Consider the following 18775-nt stretch of genomic DNA (forward strand, 5'->3'; position numbering starts at 1 on the left):
ACCTGCTTTGCCCCCTCACTTCTGGGGACGAAAGCTCAGTCCCGCACAGTCCAACACTTTCATCACAAACTGTGTCCCCAGAATCGATGGTGGGAGATTTACGGGGATAGTTCGTACGACGGAGAGCTAGAAGCTGTGCATGCGAACAAAAATATAATATCGCATGAGATGTCTGAAGAGCGAACTAAGAAGCAGGAAATGATACAGTGCTGACTTGCGCCGCGGCTATAACGCTAACCTTGACATGATACAATGGAAACTGCAAGTATTCCGGCAAAGGAATTAAGGTTAGGATTCGACTGGAGGAGACAATACGCACAAGCAAATGCCAACCTCCGTAAGCCACTAGAGTAGGCAAGGGATTTGGAACATCCTCATTAAACATGTCGAAATGTCGACGATCTGCAAAACCTGACGAGGGGTTTTTAGGTGACACTAACAGTAGACTGCCAAGAGCAAAGTCGGATGGATGACCCCAAGAAAACCGCAACAACACTGGCCATTACATAGATTGGAGGTTGGATTTGGAGAAGAGGGTCACTGCTGCGGCGCCCAGTCTAGACCGAGCTCATCCGGACTAGCGTGGTATCGGTGCCGCTTTCAGTGGTACGAAGCAAGTAAAGCAAGTAAAGTAACCAGTAACTAACCACTAACTTCTTGACGTCGTCCACGGACCCATTGACATCCCCGCTAATTACGGTAGCTTAGCCTCCGCGCAGCCCCCAGCGGGGAACCACCCGCCGCAGTGCCCCTGGGAGGCAGCCTGATCTGCCCTCCCACATGCCCGCCATTGGTTGACGGGAAGAAAATCATCGACTTAAATTCTCATCAAGTAATTGCTCGATGGGCAAGCACGAGCAATGTTCCGCCTGTCATTTTATCACACCAAATCGCAAAGTCATTGGCCTGTTCCCTTTTGTAAGGTGAATGGCCGGCGTCACGCCACCGCAGGCCTCTCCCGCCAGCCAACCGAGGGTAACTCCAAAGTAGCTGGTACGTAAGACTAAGTCACCCTAGGCTTGTGGAGCAAGTACTTAGTACTTACTGCATACAGAAAATCACGTTTACCCACACTCAGGGGACATTACTACGTAAGCTATGGCCTCCCTCTACGCTTTGGACGATAGGTCTCATTAAGTTCATTAGAAGAACGGGAAATGATTACTCTTCCTTACCTAGTATCGACATTAAGCGTAAGTCCAACACGAGAGACTCTTACAGAGTTCTCAGGTCAACCCACTTCCTCCCGCCGGGCAATCCGATAGGCATAGTCATGCCTCTCGTTGCCTCTCGTAACCACCCATTACGGCTCAGTGTCAAGGCGCAAGAGAGATCTAGGGATCCAATGGGGTCTATGCCAGTAATGCACTTAAGCAACTGCCTAAGATAGTACCACTAGTACTAGTATTATTTTCTGATACCAATCAGAAACACAGCTCCAACATCTCCAACGCCTGGCAGCCGTTCATATTAGCCTGTTCAGACGATCTGATCTGAGGCATTGTCGGGAAATCATTCACACATCATCCAATGAGCCTCCCACGCGAGATGCGTAAAGCCCAGCCTTGTCAGGCAGCCGCACCGAATTTGTCATGGTCACCATGTCGACGATCTAAAATTTTGACAGGTGAACTAGTTAGTAGCAGTGAGTATGTAGATAAGCGGACAGACAGTTCAGCCTTACAAATTTCCAACTGGAAGTTCCCACACCACGGGATCGTCGTGTCATGCAGTCGGTGAGACATGACACATTTCGCTTCCAATGACCGGAACAGGAACCAACAGAAGGAAAGCCACTGGAACCAATCGAGGAGATAAGGTATGGGGGAATAACGAACTGAACATGCCCGAGGTCAACCTACACATCTGACATCTCGCAGACAACGTGTGTTTGCAACATGGGCGCTCGAACCTAACATCGCCCTTGACTCCCCTCTTCTGCCTCTTTTGGTACTCCTTACAGCGAATCCCACTACTAGTACGAATGCCATGCCAACCCAGCCCGAGTAGCCAGGAGGTACCCATTCCACCTATTCTAAGCGGACGGTCACCAATAAAAGTACAAGCGAGGTACCTCACAAATGGCCTGCCGCTTACAGCATTTCCCGCTTTGTAACAAACTCCCGTCACTTTTGTGTTTGCCTTCTCCAAAGTTGCCAACAGTAGTGACATCTGTCTAACCATTCCCGGTCCTGTGCGTGTTATGTATGGACGCAACAGGGCACCGGCACGTCTTTCCAGGCTGAACCGAGTATAGTTGCTATCTCCAAACCAGAAGATCAGCCGGAACGGTTTCAGTGGAGTAGCAGGGCGCACCTGCGCAGCCCAGGAAACCTAATTATGGTTTCGCGCACATCCGATAATGAGACTTGAGTGGACGGCAAAAATCGGGTTCCAGTATTTGGGCCAGAAGGTGCCGGAATCCTTCCATGCAGGTAGCATTCTCAGTATGACTAGCTGATTCTCCATCGATGATCACACACTTTGTGTTCCCATATGTAGGTGTATAGCTATGCGGATTTATGTGTGTTTAGTTCCATTTTTGAGGCATTCGGGGCACAAGTACGTGGGTGATCAATCCGTGTTCGTGTATGTATCGCCAAGATTGACGGGCAAATTATCATGGCCATCGGTCAATCGGTCTTCTGATCTGCTATGTTGCCTTGCCATCGTAGGTAGAGATTATTTATCCCTACGCAGTGCTTGTTTCTCTGAGATGCGTCTATAAATGTTTGCACCTGAGCGTTTGCGGAGATATTCCGGGCTCGGGCGAAATTCGACTGGTCAAGTCAAGTCACACAGTACTCCGCGTATTTGCATACTTCTTTTTGCTTTTCCTGAGAAAAATGTATCTCATTATGCCTCGGTGCCTGTCCGCTACATACCTTGGGATCGGCTACATACCAAAAAACCCAAGATAAGGATGTACCTCTGGAAGCATGCGGCTCTCAGACCAGACAAAACATACTATCCCAACCCATGGTACCCTCGCCCATCATATAACTCACACACATACACACGGAGAAAAGGACACGGACAAGGCCACCGTCTAGACCGTGCGGGCAAGCTCGTCCCCCTCCCCACTACCGTCCGGACACGGATCCGGATCCGATCGGAGGACGGAGATACCAAGGAAGCTACAAATGCTTACTGTTCTCACAATCTCCGGGTAGTAGTGGAGCCAAGTCATCCAACTACAAGTGCGTGTAGTTTGTTGATTTAGTATGTGTCTCCAAGACAGTCCAGTTCAGTCCACTTCAACCAAGCTATCAATCGATCAATCAATCAATATATCCAAACGATCCATTTCAAGCCGCGACTTTCCCCTAAAGGGAGACTAGTCTAGTATGATCGGTTCATTCCGCCGTGTCGAGAACTTTTCATTTCTTTTCGGTTGTGATTTTCAAACTAACTGACTAACTAACTAGTCTAGCGAACGTTTTCAGGAGAACGATAGATTAGGAGGATTAGGGAGGTATTTACTGTGAGGTGAACTACTGCATGAGTAGGGGATGTTGGGAATGAACTCCCTAAATGATCCTAGCTCATGTGGTTTTAGTGAACTGGGATCCTGGTTAGCAAGTGAGAACTAAGTCATTAGTTCTGAACTACTAAATAGTAACTAGCTAGGGCAAGACAGGGAACTGAGCCGACAAAGTCACCATTGTGTGGAAAATCCCTCCCTAACAATCTCGTTGTATGAGTGGGATAGTGTCTTACTTTTTACTCTGCTGCTGTAGTATGTTTGAATAGTGTGTTTGACCAGCTTGAAAGCCACATGTTTGAGATACACCAACTTTGTAGTAGATACTACGCACATATATACTCCCTCCATCCTAAGTATGGGCAATCAGGACTATCACCCAGAAAAACCCCCGTTCATACCCGATCAGCCAGCAAGCCAGCCAGCCCACTCCCACCACCTACTCCACTCTATATACTTACACGGACTAAGTAGTTAGTAAGTTGACATCGGATCCTAACCCATCAATTTTAACCGACTTTAAAACCTCATTTATCCATTTCATCCATCTGCCGCAGCAACCCCATCCCGAGAGGCGACACAATATACCAAACCGTTTACTAATAGCCTCATAGCCTCACAGCCTACTACTAGTATACTAGTATACATGATATAAATAGTTTAAACGAAATCAAAGCGAAATTAAACCACGCGGCCCTTTCCCCCCCTTCCCCAATGCGACCCTGCTTCAGATTTACCCACTACTAAGTACCCACACACCACTCAATCTCACATGCAGTGCAACCATACTACGCCACGATACTACCATATACATTAATCCTGTTTCAAGTCAGTCGGGATCACAATACAATCTATAAGTTATAGGGGTATGATCGCATCAGATAAATAGATAATCGAGTTTGACAGGTGACAGATCCGAAAGTGACATGTAGTTTGTTTCTGTGTATGCATGCACGCACATACGCACGGGGTGGAAGGGGACAGAACGGGATCTGAGACATCTTGCTGACATTACATATATTGGGGCCTGGTTAGTTAAATTAGAGGTGATGATCCACTTCGGGTCAATGGAGGAGTAGTGTGAGTACTAGATTGCTTAGGCGTATTGGCGCAGGGCGATGAGGCTGTGGGATGCATGCATGGCGCTTGCTTGGTTTGGTGACTTGTTTGCCGTTGCGGTTGCGGCGTAATGCTTATGTTCATATTTGTTTCTGTCCTTGGGGGTTGGGTGTTCTGGTGGATTTTGTTGTAGGAGTGGGTGTTTGAAGTCGGTGTAGTGTTGGCATATGTGCCTGGGAATTTGGGGAGGGGCTTGATGATCACTGTCGGTAATGATTGGCGTGGGCTGTTTATAATTTTATTTTGCGTGAATGTACTTCTCACATCAGTGGTCGAGTAGTGTTTGACTTGAAAGTAGTAGCAATTGCACGACGAAGTCGGGATATGTACGATTCATAAGGGGCAGCGACAACAGAAATGACGGTGATCATCTACAGGATCGATCTCGGTCCATAATTAAAACCATCAGAATGTAATTGCCTCGCTTTTATTACATCTAGTCAATGTCTACTTCACATCCATTTGTCAACCCCATCCCTCTATTAGCTCAGTATCCCGCAACGCCACCATTCCAGTATATCAAAATAGAAGTTAAGACACGAGAGAAGCATAGACCAACCATACCAACCAAGCAAAATAGGTAGCATAAAAGGAAAAAGCAAAAATCCCCAGTGTGGATTGCTAGACCAGCACACACTCCACATCGTGCGCACTTCGAAGAGCAATGTATGGAAGAACAGAGTTTACGAAGAAAACAGCAGCGGAAAACCCAGGACCACCAGCTGGTTTCCCCGGACTCAAACGCTGCGAGGAGACAGAAGGTGAAAGGAAGGTACACAAGACCTGCGCGCATGGCTTGGCGCCTCCAAAGAATTTGGCCGCTTAAGCTTTACTGCGCTGAAAGATCAACCTGCCGAACCACAATTGATAGATTCGGTGTTTGAGGTGACCAATAATCGAGCCAAGGACAAAACGACGAGTGAATGTATGGGTTCAATTTCGAACAACGAGAGGGGTATACTATTTGTTGTGCAGCTGCCCTTGTGCCAGCATGCATAAGCAGAAAGTACCAAGCGACTTCACTTTGAGCCTGACTGAGGAGATGGCGCAGGCTGTTGAGCAACCGCAGAAGGCCCTAAAGGTGGGATACGATTGAGTGATGGCGACGACATCACTGAATGCGGGCCATTGGTCCCGTGCAATTGGGCCTGCAGCATGGCGTTTTCCCTTTGCCTGCGCTCCTCTTGCTCCGGTGTCATGCATTTGACCGGCGGCGGAATGGGTGCATCAGGTGAGCTTCGGCCCATTAGTTTAGGACTCGGCTCGAGCTTCTGAATCGGAGGAAGGACTGGAGCTCCAGTGACGCTGCCAGATGTCATAGGACGGGGTGACTGCTTGGTCGGACTGATTCCCGAAAGAGGCACACCATGGGAACTTTGTGGAGGAGAGGAGCGAGTTGCAGTTGGTGTGGCCATGAAAGATGGACGCCCGTTATGCAAGGAAGAGAAGGAAGAATGATTGCCCGTATTTGGACGGGGGGTTTGATGTTGACCATACGGCGTCCATGGGGCTGAGTGATCTGTCGAAGCTACAGGTGGAAACCCCGCAAGAGGACCAACATCTCGGTTTCCCTGCGTTGGGGACATAGATGGCCGGTTTTGAATGGGTGAAGGCAGAGTGGGACTCTGAGTAGAGTGAGAGGACGACGGTCGCCGCGCCGGAAACGACCCGCCGCTGAAGGACTCACGAGAATGGGGTGGTAAATGCATTGCTTGATGGATGGATGGCAGTTTCGGAATCTGATCCTTGGATGACGGAGTATGTCCATTCAAGCCCTTTGATGGAGAGAATGGAGCTCGAGGAGGGCTGAATGACGTGGTGTGGGCGGACTGAGGCCTGCGCTCGGGGGACAGAGGAGGGAAGGAGACGGCTTGAGGGGGGTTTTGTAAGGGAACGGAAGGCATGGAAGGAGGTTGCTTTTGAGGGGACCCAGTAAGAGGCAACTGGAAGGTATGCTGAGCGGTTTTGATGGACGATATGGGACTTTGTTCCGGATCTGGGACTTTAATCTTGGTATCTCCGTCTGGCGCAGCTGAGGACGGCGAGGTCGACGAGCCGACGCGGAATTTCAACGGTGGAAGTTTGGGCAACTTCGCTTCCTCTTCGCGCCGTTTACAGTCATTGCAAACGAAGTGGAAATCCTCTCGTTCGGCTTCACTCTTGGGGATACCGAGACACTTGCTGTGCTGCCATACGTTGCAGGATTCGCATGCAACACTGTGAGAGCCATCATCCTAGTGAAAATCAGTACACTTGCCATAGGAATCTAAAGATACGATCATGCCCTACCAAATTCTGACCATGAACACCGCAGCCTGAGCAGTCGAAGATCCATTGATCCTCCTGCGAAAGGTCTTCCAAATTCTTGCGGTACTTCTCCATTTCCGCTTGAAGATGTCTCTCAGAGGCTCTGCTCTCACCCCGTGCAACCTTCTCCTGCTCTTCTTTGATGCGCTGAAGCTCGCTTTCGTGTAGTATCCGCTTCCTCTCGCGATCTTTAGTACGCTGTTCCCGGGTCATGATGCGCGAACGTCTTTCCGCCTCCAGCTTCTTCACTCTTTCTTCCTCTTTGCGGGCTGCGGCTAGTTCGGTTTCTCGTTTACGTGCTGCTTCAGCGGCCTCACGCTCCTGTCGCTCTTTCTCAGCCTTTCCGGCAATCCGACTGGATCGTTTAGCCCCAGCGAGCAACTGCATGTTGAAAAGCTCCTTCTCGCGCTTCTGTTTCTGTCTCTCTTGTGCCTCCTCTTCCTTCTCAATAATGGGCATGACTTGTTCATCAATCCTATCCCTCAGGATCTTTTCATCGGGGTCCCTTGTCTTCCTTATGGACTCGAGGAACTGCTTGTAATCGTCTAGTGTAATGGCGATGCATTCCCACGTCATCGCTTGCAGAGGATCCTCTGAGGCGTCGCCGTTCACAACATTATCTTCCTCATCAGACTCTTCAATGGGATCGGCGCCTGTAACTCGTCTTCGTTTGGAGGCTCTCATGGCACGGGCGCTCTTTCTCCTCGACTTCGACTTGGCCGGTTTTGGCGGCGGAATAGGGGGGTCGGTGCGGCGATAGAGCCTGTTATCATCGAGAATATAGTAGTAACGGCCTTCACGATCGTAGCCTACTTCTTCGATACGCTAGCAAAAGGTCAGTAAAGATAATAGGAATCCAGGGGTGTGTCACGTAAAACCCACCCACTCCGTCTGATCCGATTCCCTTTGCTCCGGCATCTTCTCGCGGATGCGATCGGGATTCCAAAAGGTCCAAATAGACAGCTGGTGCAAGACGCGCAATTTCAAGAAAACATCAAAGTCCAAGAACCTCTTCGGAACCTCTTCGTACCCGAAAGGGTTAGGAATGTGTGGTGCTTTCGCATTGTACTGACGTCGCGTGTACTCATCGAAGTTATCGAAACTATCAGCAGGAGCATCCTATTAGCATAGCTACAGTTATGGCCAGACTAACGGTTCACGTACGTGAGGCCCCGATGCGACGACACCCATTTCAAGAGACAGAGACCAATCTCCAGTAATTTCTCGGAAGGGGTAGGCTTTAGGCACTCAGTTTCCAGATCCTATAAGCAGAATATCGGAGTAAATTATTAGCATTGGTCGAACGCGCCCAAACGTAAAGAAAACTGGAGGTGTTGGATTTGCACTGCGAACCTCAATCCCAAAATCCTCGTCAATCTTCATAACTTTCCCAAATATGGCAATGTATTGCATTAGGCTTGCAAACTCCCAGCAGTTTCGAAGCTTCTGGAGTAAACCCGGCTCCTCAGGTGGCTGCTCTGGGGCAGCGTCCACCTCGGAGCGGGTGCGCTTTCGCGATACCATGAAGGCGGATATAGACCATTAAAGGCGCCGCGGCGCAGGACAAGATTCGACCACTGCGGCGGATCTGCGGCGGGGGCGGGAGTTCTGTGAAGGATGATTATCGCAGCGTATATGCAACAGAAGAACGAGCACAGGTGCCTCTACCAAATGGCAGAATGAGTAGGTATCGACGTGATCGACAGCGGCGTGAAGACAGGAAATCGTTCGCCAGGGCGGGCGTGTCGGGCTGGGCAGAAGAGATGAGCTCACAGAATCGCCGGGCGGCGCGTCGAGACCCCGGTCAGGTGACTTCCATCCGCCGATTGGGTCGATCCCGTGCCGATAAGCCTTGCGCTTTCGATGCGATCCGATTTCTCACATTTTACCAAGGCCTCGTGGAGACTATTTTAGATGATGATACAGGCTCATATTATGAAGTCAAGGAGAGAATGTCTTATGATAATGATAATTTGCCTCTGCATGTAATCAGGTCACCAGCAAATGAAACTTAAGCAACAAGCAGAATCAGCACCATCCAACGAAACATGAAACTAGATCTTGGTATCTCGCTCAAAGAGGGTCTATCTCACTCAGATGGAGGATGGGGAATGGGGAACATAGAGGACAAGCAAAATGCACACAGAAAAATAGCGCCAGCCGTATCCACGCCACCGCACAGCCATACCACTATGGCCGAAGGGGAACGAAGTGTTGGACGAATGAAAAATAGGGGTAAATAGAAAGCAGAAAGAAAGCCACAGTAAAAGCCAGGGACAGGGAAGAAAGAATAGATAACCAGCAAAACAACAGAACCTTTCAAACCATAACAAGACAGAAACCCCCAAGCCCAGTGCTCCCATACCCGCCATGTCTTCTCTTTTTCTCTCTGTTGATTTTGTGCAACTTTCCTGAGATCGCGTCATTGCATTGCCATTCCACACAGTTTGCGCCTTGTATTCCGTGTTTCGCCTAAAGCCCGCCCCATGCATGTCGTAAGGTTGTCAAATATATCAAGTAAACCAGAAGGAAAACAAATGCTTTTGAACTTTTTACATCGCAACACCAGGTGCGCCATCGGAGACGTTATCCGAAAGGTTGATGAGAAGCTGTGCCAAGCAGCGCTTAGTGGCGGCGTCGTCGCGGAGTACGGAGGAGAATGTCGCATCGCGCAAAGGTTCGGGAAGGCATTGACGCAACGCCTCTCGCGCCCTGCTGTTATCACTCAAGCTACAGAAGTCAGCATTTGAAGAACCAAACCGAGTTACGCGATACAAGGAAAATCGTGGCACGACTCACCGAAGGAAGCAGCGCACTACATGCTTGAGAAGCCGTACTGTCTGTTGCTCAACAAGTTGAGTAACCATATTACTCAGAACGGTTCCAACTGCATAGAACCTCTCATACGTTGCGCAAATATACGCGAGGCCGATGTCGTCGAGGAGAATCTTCTGCACGATGAAAATTGCAACGGTCTTGCTAAGTTCTGAGCCGGTCTCCATAATTCGTAGGCAAAGAGGGATGATCTCTGTGGTAAGGAGGAAGTTGATGACATCGGATGAGTCATTCTTGACCAACGCTCCGATTACGCCGAGCGAGGTGAGGCGGAGATACTCGAAGGGCCGCGACTTTGACGTTGTGTTGAGGAAAGGATAGAGAAACAGAGGAATGTGAGCTGTTGCGAAAGAGATTTTGTTAGTCAAAGCACACACTACTTGGAAACGAAGGGTGGGGTGGATGGCTCCTAGGTGACGGCTGCGTACCATTTAGAAATAAGGTGCGAGTCTCGTTGTGGGAAGCCACACACTGCAAGAGAGCAAGCGCATTGCAAACTCGATTTGATGCAGCCGCAGTCAGTTGCGAAGGGTTCAACAACGGGTATACAGAGATGATTTCCTGGAGTAAAGCGGTCATGACGCCTGAAAAAACGCCCGTTAGTCGCCACCAACAAAGCCGATCAAAGGGGGGTTTCCGTACCGAAAGAGTGCCAGATAACCAACGCAAGTTCCGGCACTTGCTCTCTCTTCTTGCTAAGCTCCATGAGAGCTGCTTCTCTGCGACTCGGATCGAGGAGTTCTGCGACCCAGATGAAAACTTTCCGATTCTCATCACTGATGCCACCATCCATCACGGACACCGCACCGGGCAAAGCACCATCCCCACCAATGCCCCCTGCACCAGCCCCTTGAGCGGAATTACCGGCACCGGCGTTCCCAGCCATGGCTATGCGAGTATAGTGTTGTTGTTGAGCAGCTGCAGCGGCGGCTGCAGCCGCCTGGACTTGGGCATGCTGTTGGGCGACCAACGAAGAATGCGGTTGCTGAGCCTGGTGCGGGTGGGTTTGATGATGCTGCTGCTGCTGTTGCTGCAGCCAGGATGGATCAGCCTGCGGATACTGGTGCTGGTGGGAAAAGACGTGCTGAGTCTGCGTTTGAAGCATGGCGGGCCAGCGAAGAATCGGAGCTCAACGGGACTCGTAATCCTCAGGAGGGAAGACTTGACAGCCCTGGATGATCGGGGAAAAGCCGGACGAGGGCAAAATGAACTATGATGCTGAGTAGGTATTGTCAGGATCGTATACTCGATAGTAGCCTCATGGATAAGGGTTTTCGAATACAAGAGTTGAGAGTTGTGGGGGGGTTGTGACGAGGGCGTGGGAATGACAGCGGGATTGAAGGACAGGCGAGCGTGAAATGATGGATGGATGGCTTGGGACTACGGGAGGCGGGGAGTCGCAGGTTCCGCCCGGGCAGTTTGTGCCGTCGACAAGGTGCCGAGCTTCACTCTCTGGACCCTGTCGGACTCGAACCGCTTCGATCGGAACAACTTGATCGCGTGGATCGGTAACACGAATCGATTCACATTTTCTATCCCTTCAGTTTGCCCTTATTACCAGATCGGTGGAGCCGAATCTAAGTATGATGACAACTCCTTCCACCTCTGTCTTGGGTTGGCATGCTGGCCGTTGATGGCCGCCTTGCAGCTGCAGTTATTGGAAGAACGCACGAGTTGCTCCGGCAGGTGCATGATTATCAAGAATCAGCTCTTGATTAAGGGGTGCGCTGACACTGGATCTCTCGAAAGTTGCGACTTTTGCTCTAGTCCTTCATACACCTGTAGCTATCCCCGCGTCGGCCTTCAAGGAACGTGATTGAGGGGGCATTTGCAGCTCTGGATATGTAGAACTCCTGTTTTCAGCCCTCACCGTTTCTGGGCCGAGATGCTCTTTACTTCTAACTTTCTGATACTTGATGTACGATGTAGGTAGGCAATAATGTTTATTAATATGTACAATACTGTTCTTTGTCAATTTATATTGAGAATCTTATCTACAGCACAATATCCTTCCGCGTCTTTCAATTAAGAGATGGGAAAGAGACAGAAGCAGGGACGGAGAACAAAGGCGAAGAGACAAAGAAAAGGGATAAGAGCAGATACAGTCAAGGGCATTAAAACATGGATACATGTCTCATCATCGTACATTGCAGATCTTTCGAACACGAAAGAAGAAACCATCACACGTCAATCATAAACCCTGGATAACGCCAGTTCATGCAAAATCGTTCAAATAAAGTCTGACAACGGATTTAACATTCAGTAATTCGTTGTCTTTCGGTAAGTCGTTCTTTTTCGTTAATTGAAATCATAAAATCATCATCTTCGTGAGCGCGTGCGCGATCGTCTAGTTCTTCTGGTGTCTCTCGTCCGCCGATCATCTGTCACAACGCTTCCTGCAAAACTATTAGCATCATCGATTTTGTTTGATCAAAAGAGCAACAAGAGATCACTTACCATCATTGGTGTAGTAGTCAGAGGAGTAGTAACTGTAGTAGGTGCTCGGGTACGTGTAATCGGTCTTCTCGTCTGCGTCGCGATGGTCTCTGCGCCTCTTCAACCCTAGACACAGCGCAATCGCACCCAGGACGATCCCAATTGTCGCCAACGCACCCATTCCAGACTCCTTCTTTTTACCGCCACCTGCTGTTGAGGGAGCCGGTCGACTGCCGAACCAGGTGCGCTGCTCAGGTCTGGCTCCGGAAGAACTATGGTGGTGACGACGACGTTCTTCGACGTAAGTAGTTTCCTTCCGCTTCCTGCCACCACCGAGACCAAGACAAGCAAGGACGGAATCGAGTGCTCCACGGCAGCACATACAAGCGCAGAGAAGCAACAGGAGGAACACGCCAGCAATTGTTCCGATAACAATTCCCGCGATGGCTCCGCCGCTGAGTCCCCCGCCAGAGCCCTTCACAACCAATGGCGTGCCGCTTGTGCTAACAGGGGCAGTGAAAGGCTCAGTAGTCGTAGCCGTTTGGGTTACAGTCGATAGCGTTGTTCCGCGCACGGGAGGTGTGGCAGTAGCAGTTGCCCAGATTGACGTGCTTCCCAGGATACATTGATTGTCGGAGCAGACATATGCAGGACCGCAACAATCGCTGCCGCAGACCGTTTCGCCATACTCGGCATTGCAGCTACCAGTGCTCGTTGTTGCCGAAACGTAGGAGCTCCATGTTGAAGTAAAAGTCGCACGCTCTGTTTCGGTCACGACATACGTGGTGGTGTAGTACTCCCAGCTTCCGGAAGCGACACACTCAGCTTCGCCATCACTATTGGTGCTGCATGTTTCGCTTGAGCTGCAGCAAAGCTGACTATAGTAACCGCAAGGATTTGAGCAGCGCTTTTCTAAAGTGGCCTCCTCGAGACTCTCCTCGGGTTCCAATGGCGAGGCTATCGAGAGTTGAAACTGACTTAGTAGGGCCAGTATAGATAAAGTCGACGGGATTATGCGAGACGCATGCATGGCGAGGGAAGAATGTAGGAATTTCCACGACCACGAGGTCAGCCCACGATGCGACCAAAAGCAGTCTTGGATTGCGATCGCTGCTAGGGACAAATTTTGGGTTCCGATGGATGATTCGATATACTAGGTCTTGGTATGACAAGGAGTTATAGAAGGAGAGACAGCGAACAAAAGGAAGCCAAGCAAATAGATGGAATGCAAGAGACCGTCACAAGTAGCTTGCAGAGCAGAGATCGAAAGAATGCATATCAGTTGAGGAGAAAATGTATGGAGGGTTGGAGGAGAGAAGTCGGAGCAGGGTGCCATCCCACGAGCAGCCCGTCCGCTCTTCTTGATCCCAGCCTCCGTCCGGTCGACTTCCCAACCACCGCATTTCCTGCGACGACCACCACCAATCACTGCGAGGCCCAGTGAATCAGTGATGAAGATAAACTTAGATCATAATTTAAAAAAGGAAATTTCGGAGGCTGGGATGCCCACTTTTCCTGACTCTGCATGTTGCTGCCCCGCTGTGATCCAATGGCAGAGAAGTGGCCGATGATGCCGTTGCTGCCCCTCTCATCACCAATTCTCCCCTCAGTTCCTGACAGCGTCATTGTCTGCACCCAATAGTGTCCGTGGGCGAAAAGTCCGGAACTTGGACAGACCCGGCCTACTGTGCTGTCGGCTCCACCGCCAGATTATCTTTTGTTCCATGGCGAGTCGGTCTAGCAGACCCAGTCTCTGATTCGACGGAGTTGCGTCCGTCAGGTACTGACTGCATGGGCCTCCATCCGTCGGCACAAATCAGGCGAATACTGTGTGGTGACTACACCGACGTGTCACCCAACGGAGGGGCCCCATGCTTAGGCAGTGATTTGGCACGGGTGACTAGAAGTGCGCATTGTCCGTGGCCCGACATTCACATCATAAATACTCTGCTACATGGTGAACCCTAATAATGATGTGGTGGTGAGGCGCCATGGATGCAGCACCCTGGTCGTCAACCTGCATCTCTCTTGTGTATTTCTGAGCAACAAGCTCACTGTACAAACTTCCAAATAGGGAAGCCATCATAATCCGATCATTCAATTTCCTTCATTGTTATTGCTAATCTAGATGCTCTTGTTATATACAGAACGCCACAAAATCATGAGACTCATTATACTGATAGCTGCCTGACTATCGCCCATCATCAATCACTTCATAGATACATTCCGTCATTTTTTTCAGCTACCCAAAGGATGGGCATTCTCAACCGAGGTAGTTGTCGCTTGAGTGTCGCAGTGGTCATTGTTAACTTCGAAAAAATTGTTCACGTCATTTGAGCGAGCGTATGTCCATATCTCATACATGCATATCCACATGAAAATCAAGCTTGGTCGTAGCTTCATAGGAACATCCCGGCAAGTCCAATGAACATGCCAAAGAAAAGGTCCTCAAGACTGGAACTCCGACTGGGCATCGTTCCCCGGTTCTCGTAGACATCAGTACTGTAACTGCCGCAGTAACCAATGCTGAGGCCGTGACATGCCTCCATACTCAGACTAGAGCATGTTGATATAGCTGCAGAAGCTCCTCCACCAGCGCGAGTGACACCTCCCCCTTCTGCAGCCACAGTCACAGCATAGCCTCCTCCGAGCTGCGAAAGACAACCAGTATACTCGCTCTGACATAGAGAGTAATATGATGTGCAAACACGCGCGTTGGCAAATGATGTCGGAATATTGACAAAGGGATATGCCCCGGCAATTGTAGAGCCCGTGAGAGTCACGCTCGTCCCATCCGTAGTCTGTGTAGCCGTCGCTGTCTGGGGGAATCGGAAGCTGCTAGTTGCACCTCCCCCCGCGTTTCCGGTTTCTGAGAGCGTGCCCGTACAGCTTGCTCCAGTCGGGCAACAGGCGACGTTGTCAGCGGCGTCGCGGGTGCACCTGCTACCGTCGGCACAGCATATATCCGAATAGCCTAGGTTTGTGCAAGAATCATATCCAGAAGGACAGTTATCGCCCCGTTTCCTTAATAGTTGTAGTACTTCAAAGGCCCTCCGTCCCGAGTCCGCATTGCGGGGTGGATAGAATGGTATAGTGTCAATTGATGGAGCTGGTGTCGTTTCTATCGAAAGAACAGTCGAAGCGAGGAATGCTGCCGAGATCCACCCGAAGAGCTTCATTGTCAAGGCTAGGGCTATAGCGCGCCCTTCAGATATGACAGGACAGAATATCGAAGATATACGTCGGAATATGTCACTACCGCAGCGGGAGACTGTGACCAGTCTAATCGTACGATCTGTTGAGGACCGGTTTTATGCGACGGCTTTGCGGCGGCGATCAACAGATTACTAAAAGCGGTAGAAGTAGATGTTAGTAGTGGTCGATAGCGCTTGCAAGTACACAGTAGCTCAACGAACATGACCCTGGGCGGATAAAAGCACACTTACGTGTTCCTGGAAAACTTCTTCTTGTAGTAATTTCTGCCGGGTTCGCCTCACTCGAGCAAGCCGGTTTGGACACCGGAAAGTGTGGGTGATGGATGCTGCATCTTTAGGTTGTTCAGGCAGCGCCGGGTCCACTGCGATCCCCTGCCACAGCAACGGAGTGTCGCCCGTGGCCCCTCAATAACCAGCCACCCGTGCGAGGATGGGACTTGTCCACCTATTTTTGGCTCGCATTGATTGAAAATCTGCACCGTAGCCAGGCAATCACCCGGCACTCCGCCGGTCTCCATAGGCTTTATCACCGAGTGGATAAATACTGCTCCAGCTCCGATCTCAGGGTCTGCTACTAGTACTTCGTCACCAGATGATGTCACTTCACACATGGAGTAACAAATCAACTACACCACGTGAATAGTAAGCTTACCTCAGGTCTTTCTAGATCTTCATGAAACACTCAGACATACCAAACCTGCTGGCTATACCAGCTCATTCCTTTTCTTGAAAGTGACGTTCACGTGGAATCTTTTACTTCCACGATCGCAAAGCATATGATCGGCCTAGCAATTTGGGAACTAAGCGCCAGACCAGCTAATGCACTAGCCATCTATCTTGCAACAGCTCCTTGAAAGTGTCATCGCAAATTTTATTTATCGCATGACAGCTTCAGATTCCTTCTTAACTAGCTAAATTTATTCTTCGAGCTTCGAGACACTTTTAGGTATCTAATATATTCGATATGTCTTGCTCTACGAGTTCTACTCAGATGCAGATCCCCGTCGTGGACTTTTCGCAGTGGTACAACAGCCCGGATGCCTCCTCTCGTCAACAGGTCGCACATGCACTGGTTAAGGCTTGCCAAGATGTCGGGTTCGTATATATAGTGAACCACTCGCTTCCTGGCTCGGTTTTGGATGAAGCGTTTGACTGGATGAGACGCTTTTTTGAGCTCTCAAGAGAAGACAAGATGCGGGCCCCGCATCCGGAGGGCTGGGCTGTACATCGAGGCTACTCATGGCCCGGTCTTGAAAAGGTTTCTCAAGTCATGAGCACAGGGGATGACGAGGACGCGCGGAAGAAGCTGAGAGAGGTACCCGATGTCAAGGTTTGTTCGATTTCATGTCGCCCCAGTGAGCTATTAGACAGATAAATTCTTCATAATTGTCGCCATCGAGTCTTATATTGAGATTCGGAATGACGTTTGAGCACAGGAAATCTACGATATTGGCAGCGAAGAGAATTCCGTTCAGCCCAACCAGTGGTTACCGGAAGAGACTCTTCCTGGTTACCGGAATTTTATGGTTCAGTTTTACTGGAAGTGCAATAAGGTTGGAAGCGAGATACTACATGCTTTAGCTGCCGGCCTTGACTTGGAAGATGGCTGTTACCTGACGAAGAAAGCATTCGGGCCACAACAACCAGCTCCGGTTGCTGCACTATCTACCTGTGCCGGCAGAGGAGTTGGAGACAGAGCGAACCGCCCGATGTCCGGCACATACAGATTGGAGTTCCATAACCATGCTCTTCCAGGATGACTGTGGTGGCCTTGAAGTAGAGGATATTTCTCGGCCCGGCACATTCGTCCCAGCTGCCCCATTGAAACATGCTATCATCATGAACATTGGGGACTTATTGCAAATGTGGAGCAATGGTTTGTCTTTGCCATTCCCCGCGAATCATTAGTAGTAGTGTGAAAACGGCCTTATTCCTAATCGATAATACAGATCGCCTTAGGTCAACCAATCACCGCGTCAGACTGCCACAACTCCCAGATCGATTTGAGGGGCCTAACCGGATGACACGGGAGCGTTACTCAATTCCGTATTTCATGTCCCCTGATCCAGACATGATCATTGAGTGTATTCCGTCATGCATGAGTGAGGCATACCCGGCCAAATATAAGCCAACCACCCAGGCTGAGTACAACAAAATGCGAGCCTCAATGATGTATTAATTGATTTTCAATAACATTTATTATCGGAAGACCATACATGTTTGTTCTTTCACGAGAATTGTACACCAGTAGTTGTTCTGCTTGAAGCCCTAAGCCCTAGACTGATGTCCAAATTCGGTATCATCTACCGCCCGGGCCTCGGAGCCAATAACAGCGGACGGCCGATGTGTTCATCGTCGAGCTTGATCAGAACGATAGATAACCAACAAACAGCCTTTCCTGTTACTCTTACACCCAATCCACGTATCATCTCGACAAATACCACAGAAATAACTGCCGGGTCAACCTGAATACGCGCTTTTCCCGACCCGACGACGCGACTTCTTTCGACCCCAGATTACCCCTCAATACCAAAGCGGGACTCCCCTCTCCTTACCCAAAATGTCCATCCCCAACGAAGCTCTGCAGAAGGTACATTGTCCCAGCAAATTTGTCAGATCCTCATAACTAATGTATTGCGGACAAACAGCTTCTGCAAGAAATTGAAGTCCAAGCCATCACCTCCCAACAACAGATCGGCATCACCAAGGCGCAGATCACAACTAAGCAGAGAGACATCCGCATGCTGGAGCTGACATCAAAGGAAATCGGCTCCCTTCCTAAGGACACAAGGGTATATGAGGGTGTTGGCAAGATGTGAGTCTACTGGCGGGCTGCTATTCCACCCTTCTAAGGATGCTTTGAAGACGGAAGAATCTCGCGGCCATAATAACTGATATTATTTTCTTAGGTTTGTGGCTGTCCCCATGAACACGATCGACAAGCGCCTGTCCAGCGAGAGCGGAGATCTGAAGGCGGATATTACTGGCTTGGAAAAGAAGCTACACTACCTGGAAATGACACATAAGAACAGCCGGGAGAATCTGGAGCAGATCCTGAAGTCCGGCGGAAAGGCGTGAGGGGCTGTCTCATCAGTCGAAAAGAACTGGAACATGAGTACAAGAGTTAGTTATAATATACCTATAGAAGGTGCCGTCATGTCGGGCATAAGGCCCGCCTCTGATGACATCAGAGAATGGGACGGCATTCACAGAACGCTGCATGAGAGATTTACGCTAGGATAGGGATCCTAAGGGGCAGTCTCATGTGCTGTATTACGCTCTGCTGCTCCCTTGCATCATGGTACTGTGAAGGCCGCCTTCGCTATCAGTGGTCATGACACGTCCTGCTGAATGCGCTGAGCGCTCGGCGTTGATTGGA

General features: G+C 49.9%; 8 protein-coding genes across 8 annotated transcripts; 2 read left to right on the top strand and 6 right to left on the bottom strand.

Annotated features, from left to right (window-relative positions):
• Positions 1-5007: 5007 nt before the first annotated feature.
• Positions 5008-5565, bottom strand: BDQ94DRAFT_137351 (uncharacterized protein). Its single transcript, XM_026765040.1, has one exon. It carries the CDS (start codon positions 5394-5396, stop codon positions 5091-5093), a length of 306 nt encoding a protein of 101 aa, XP_026630063.1. The 5' UTR covers positions 5397-5565; the 3' UTR covers positions 5008-5090.
• Positions 5510-8628, bottom strand: BDQ94DRAFT_183935 (putative PHD finger domain protein). The gene is made up of 5 exons (XM_026774527.1): positions 8264-8628; positions 8075-8172; positions 7793-8012; positions 6893-7735; positions 5510-6837 (listed from the first exon to the last, which is right to left on the bottom strand). Exons 1-5 carry the CDS (start codon positions 8432-8434, stop codon positions 5623-5625), a joined length of 2547 nt encoding a protein of 848 aa, XP_026630064.1. The 5' UTR covers positions 8435-8628; the 3' UTR covers positions 5510-5622.
• A 185-nt stretch (positions 8629-8813) lies between these two features.
• On the bottom strand, positions 8814-9681 carry BDQ94DRAFT_137354 (uncharacterized protein). Its single transcript, XM_026765041.1, has one exon. The coding sequence runs from the start codon at positions 9400-9402 to the stop codon at positions 9004-9006; it is 399 nt and encodes a 132-aa protein (XP_026630066.1). The 5' UTR covers positions 9403-9681; the 3' UTR covers positions 8814-9003.
• On the bottom strand, positions 8814-11111 carry BDQ94DRAFT_137355 (Rcd1-like cell differentiation family protein). The gene is made up of 4 exons (XM_026765042.1): positions 10388-11111; positions 10174-10329; positions 9710-10085; positions 8814-9640 (listed from the first exon to the last, which is right to left on the bottom strand). The coding sequence occupies exons 1-4, from the start codon at positions 10848-10850 to the stop codon at positions 9463-9465; spliced, it is 1173 nt and encodes a 390-aa protein (XP_026630065.1). The 5' UTR covers positions 10851-11111; the 3' UTR covers positions 8814-9462.
• Positions 11112-11685: 574 nt separating this feature from the next.
• Positions 11686-13729, bottom strand: BDQ94DRAFT_137358 (uncharacterized protein). Its single transcript, XM_026765043.1, has 2 exons — positions 12203-13729; positions 11686-12141 (listed from the first exon to the last, which is right to left on the bottom strand). Exons 1-2 carry the CDS (start codon positions 13209-13211, stop codon positions 12065-12067), a joined length of 1086 nt encoding a protein of 361 aa, XP_026630067.1. The 5' UTR covers positions 13212-13729; the 3' UTR covers positions 11686-12064.
• Positions 13730-14118: 389 nt separating this feature from the next.
• BDQ94DRAFT_137360 (uncharacterized protein) lies at positions 14119-15894 on the bottom strand. Its single transcript, XM_026765044.1, has one exon. The coding sequence runs from the start codon at positions 15358-15360 to the stop codon at positions 14581-14583; it is 780 nt and encodes a 259-aa protein (XP_026630068.1). The 5' UTR covers positions 15361-15894; the 3' UTR covers positions 14119-14580.
• A 466-nt stretch (positions 15895-16360) lies between these two features.
• BDQ94DRAFT_167120 (uncharacterized protein) lies at positions 16361-17156 on the top strand (the record flags this gene model as incomplete). Its single annotated transcript, XM_026770728.1, has 2 exons — positions 16361-16726; positions 16833-17156. The coding sequence occupies 2 exons, from the start codon at positions 16361-16363 to the stop codon at positions 17154-17156; spliced, it is 690 nt and encodes a 229-aa protein (XP_026630069.1).
• An 800-nt stretch (positions 17157-17956) lies between these two features.
• BDQ94DRAFT_167121 (putative prefoldin subunit 1) lies at positions 17957-18474 on the top strand (the record flags this gene model as incomplete). The annotated part of the gene is made up of 3 exons (XM_026770729.1): positions 17957-17986; positions 18045-18211; positions 18306-18474. The coding sequence occupies 3 exons, from the start codon at positions 17957-17959 to the stop codon at positions 18472-18474; spliced, it is 366 nt and encodes a 121-aa protein (XP_026630070.1).
• Positions 18475-18775: the final 301 nt, after the last annotated feature.

The sequence above is a fragment of the Aspergillus welwitschiae genome (genome assembly GCF_003344945.1).
Source record: "Aspergillus welwitschiae strain CBS 139.54b unplaced genomic scaffold BDQ94scaffold_5, whole genome shotgun sequence".
In the NCBI taxonomy this organism is placed as follows: domain Eukaryota; kingdom Fungi; phylum Ascomycota; class Eurotiomycetes; order Eurotiales; family Aspergillaceae; genus Aspergillus; species Aspergillus welwitschiae.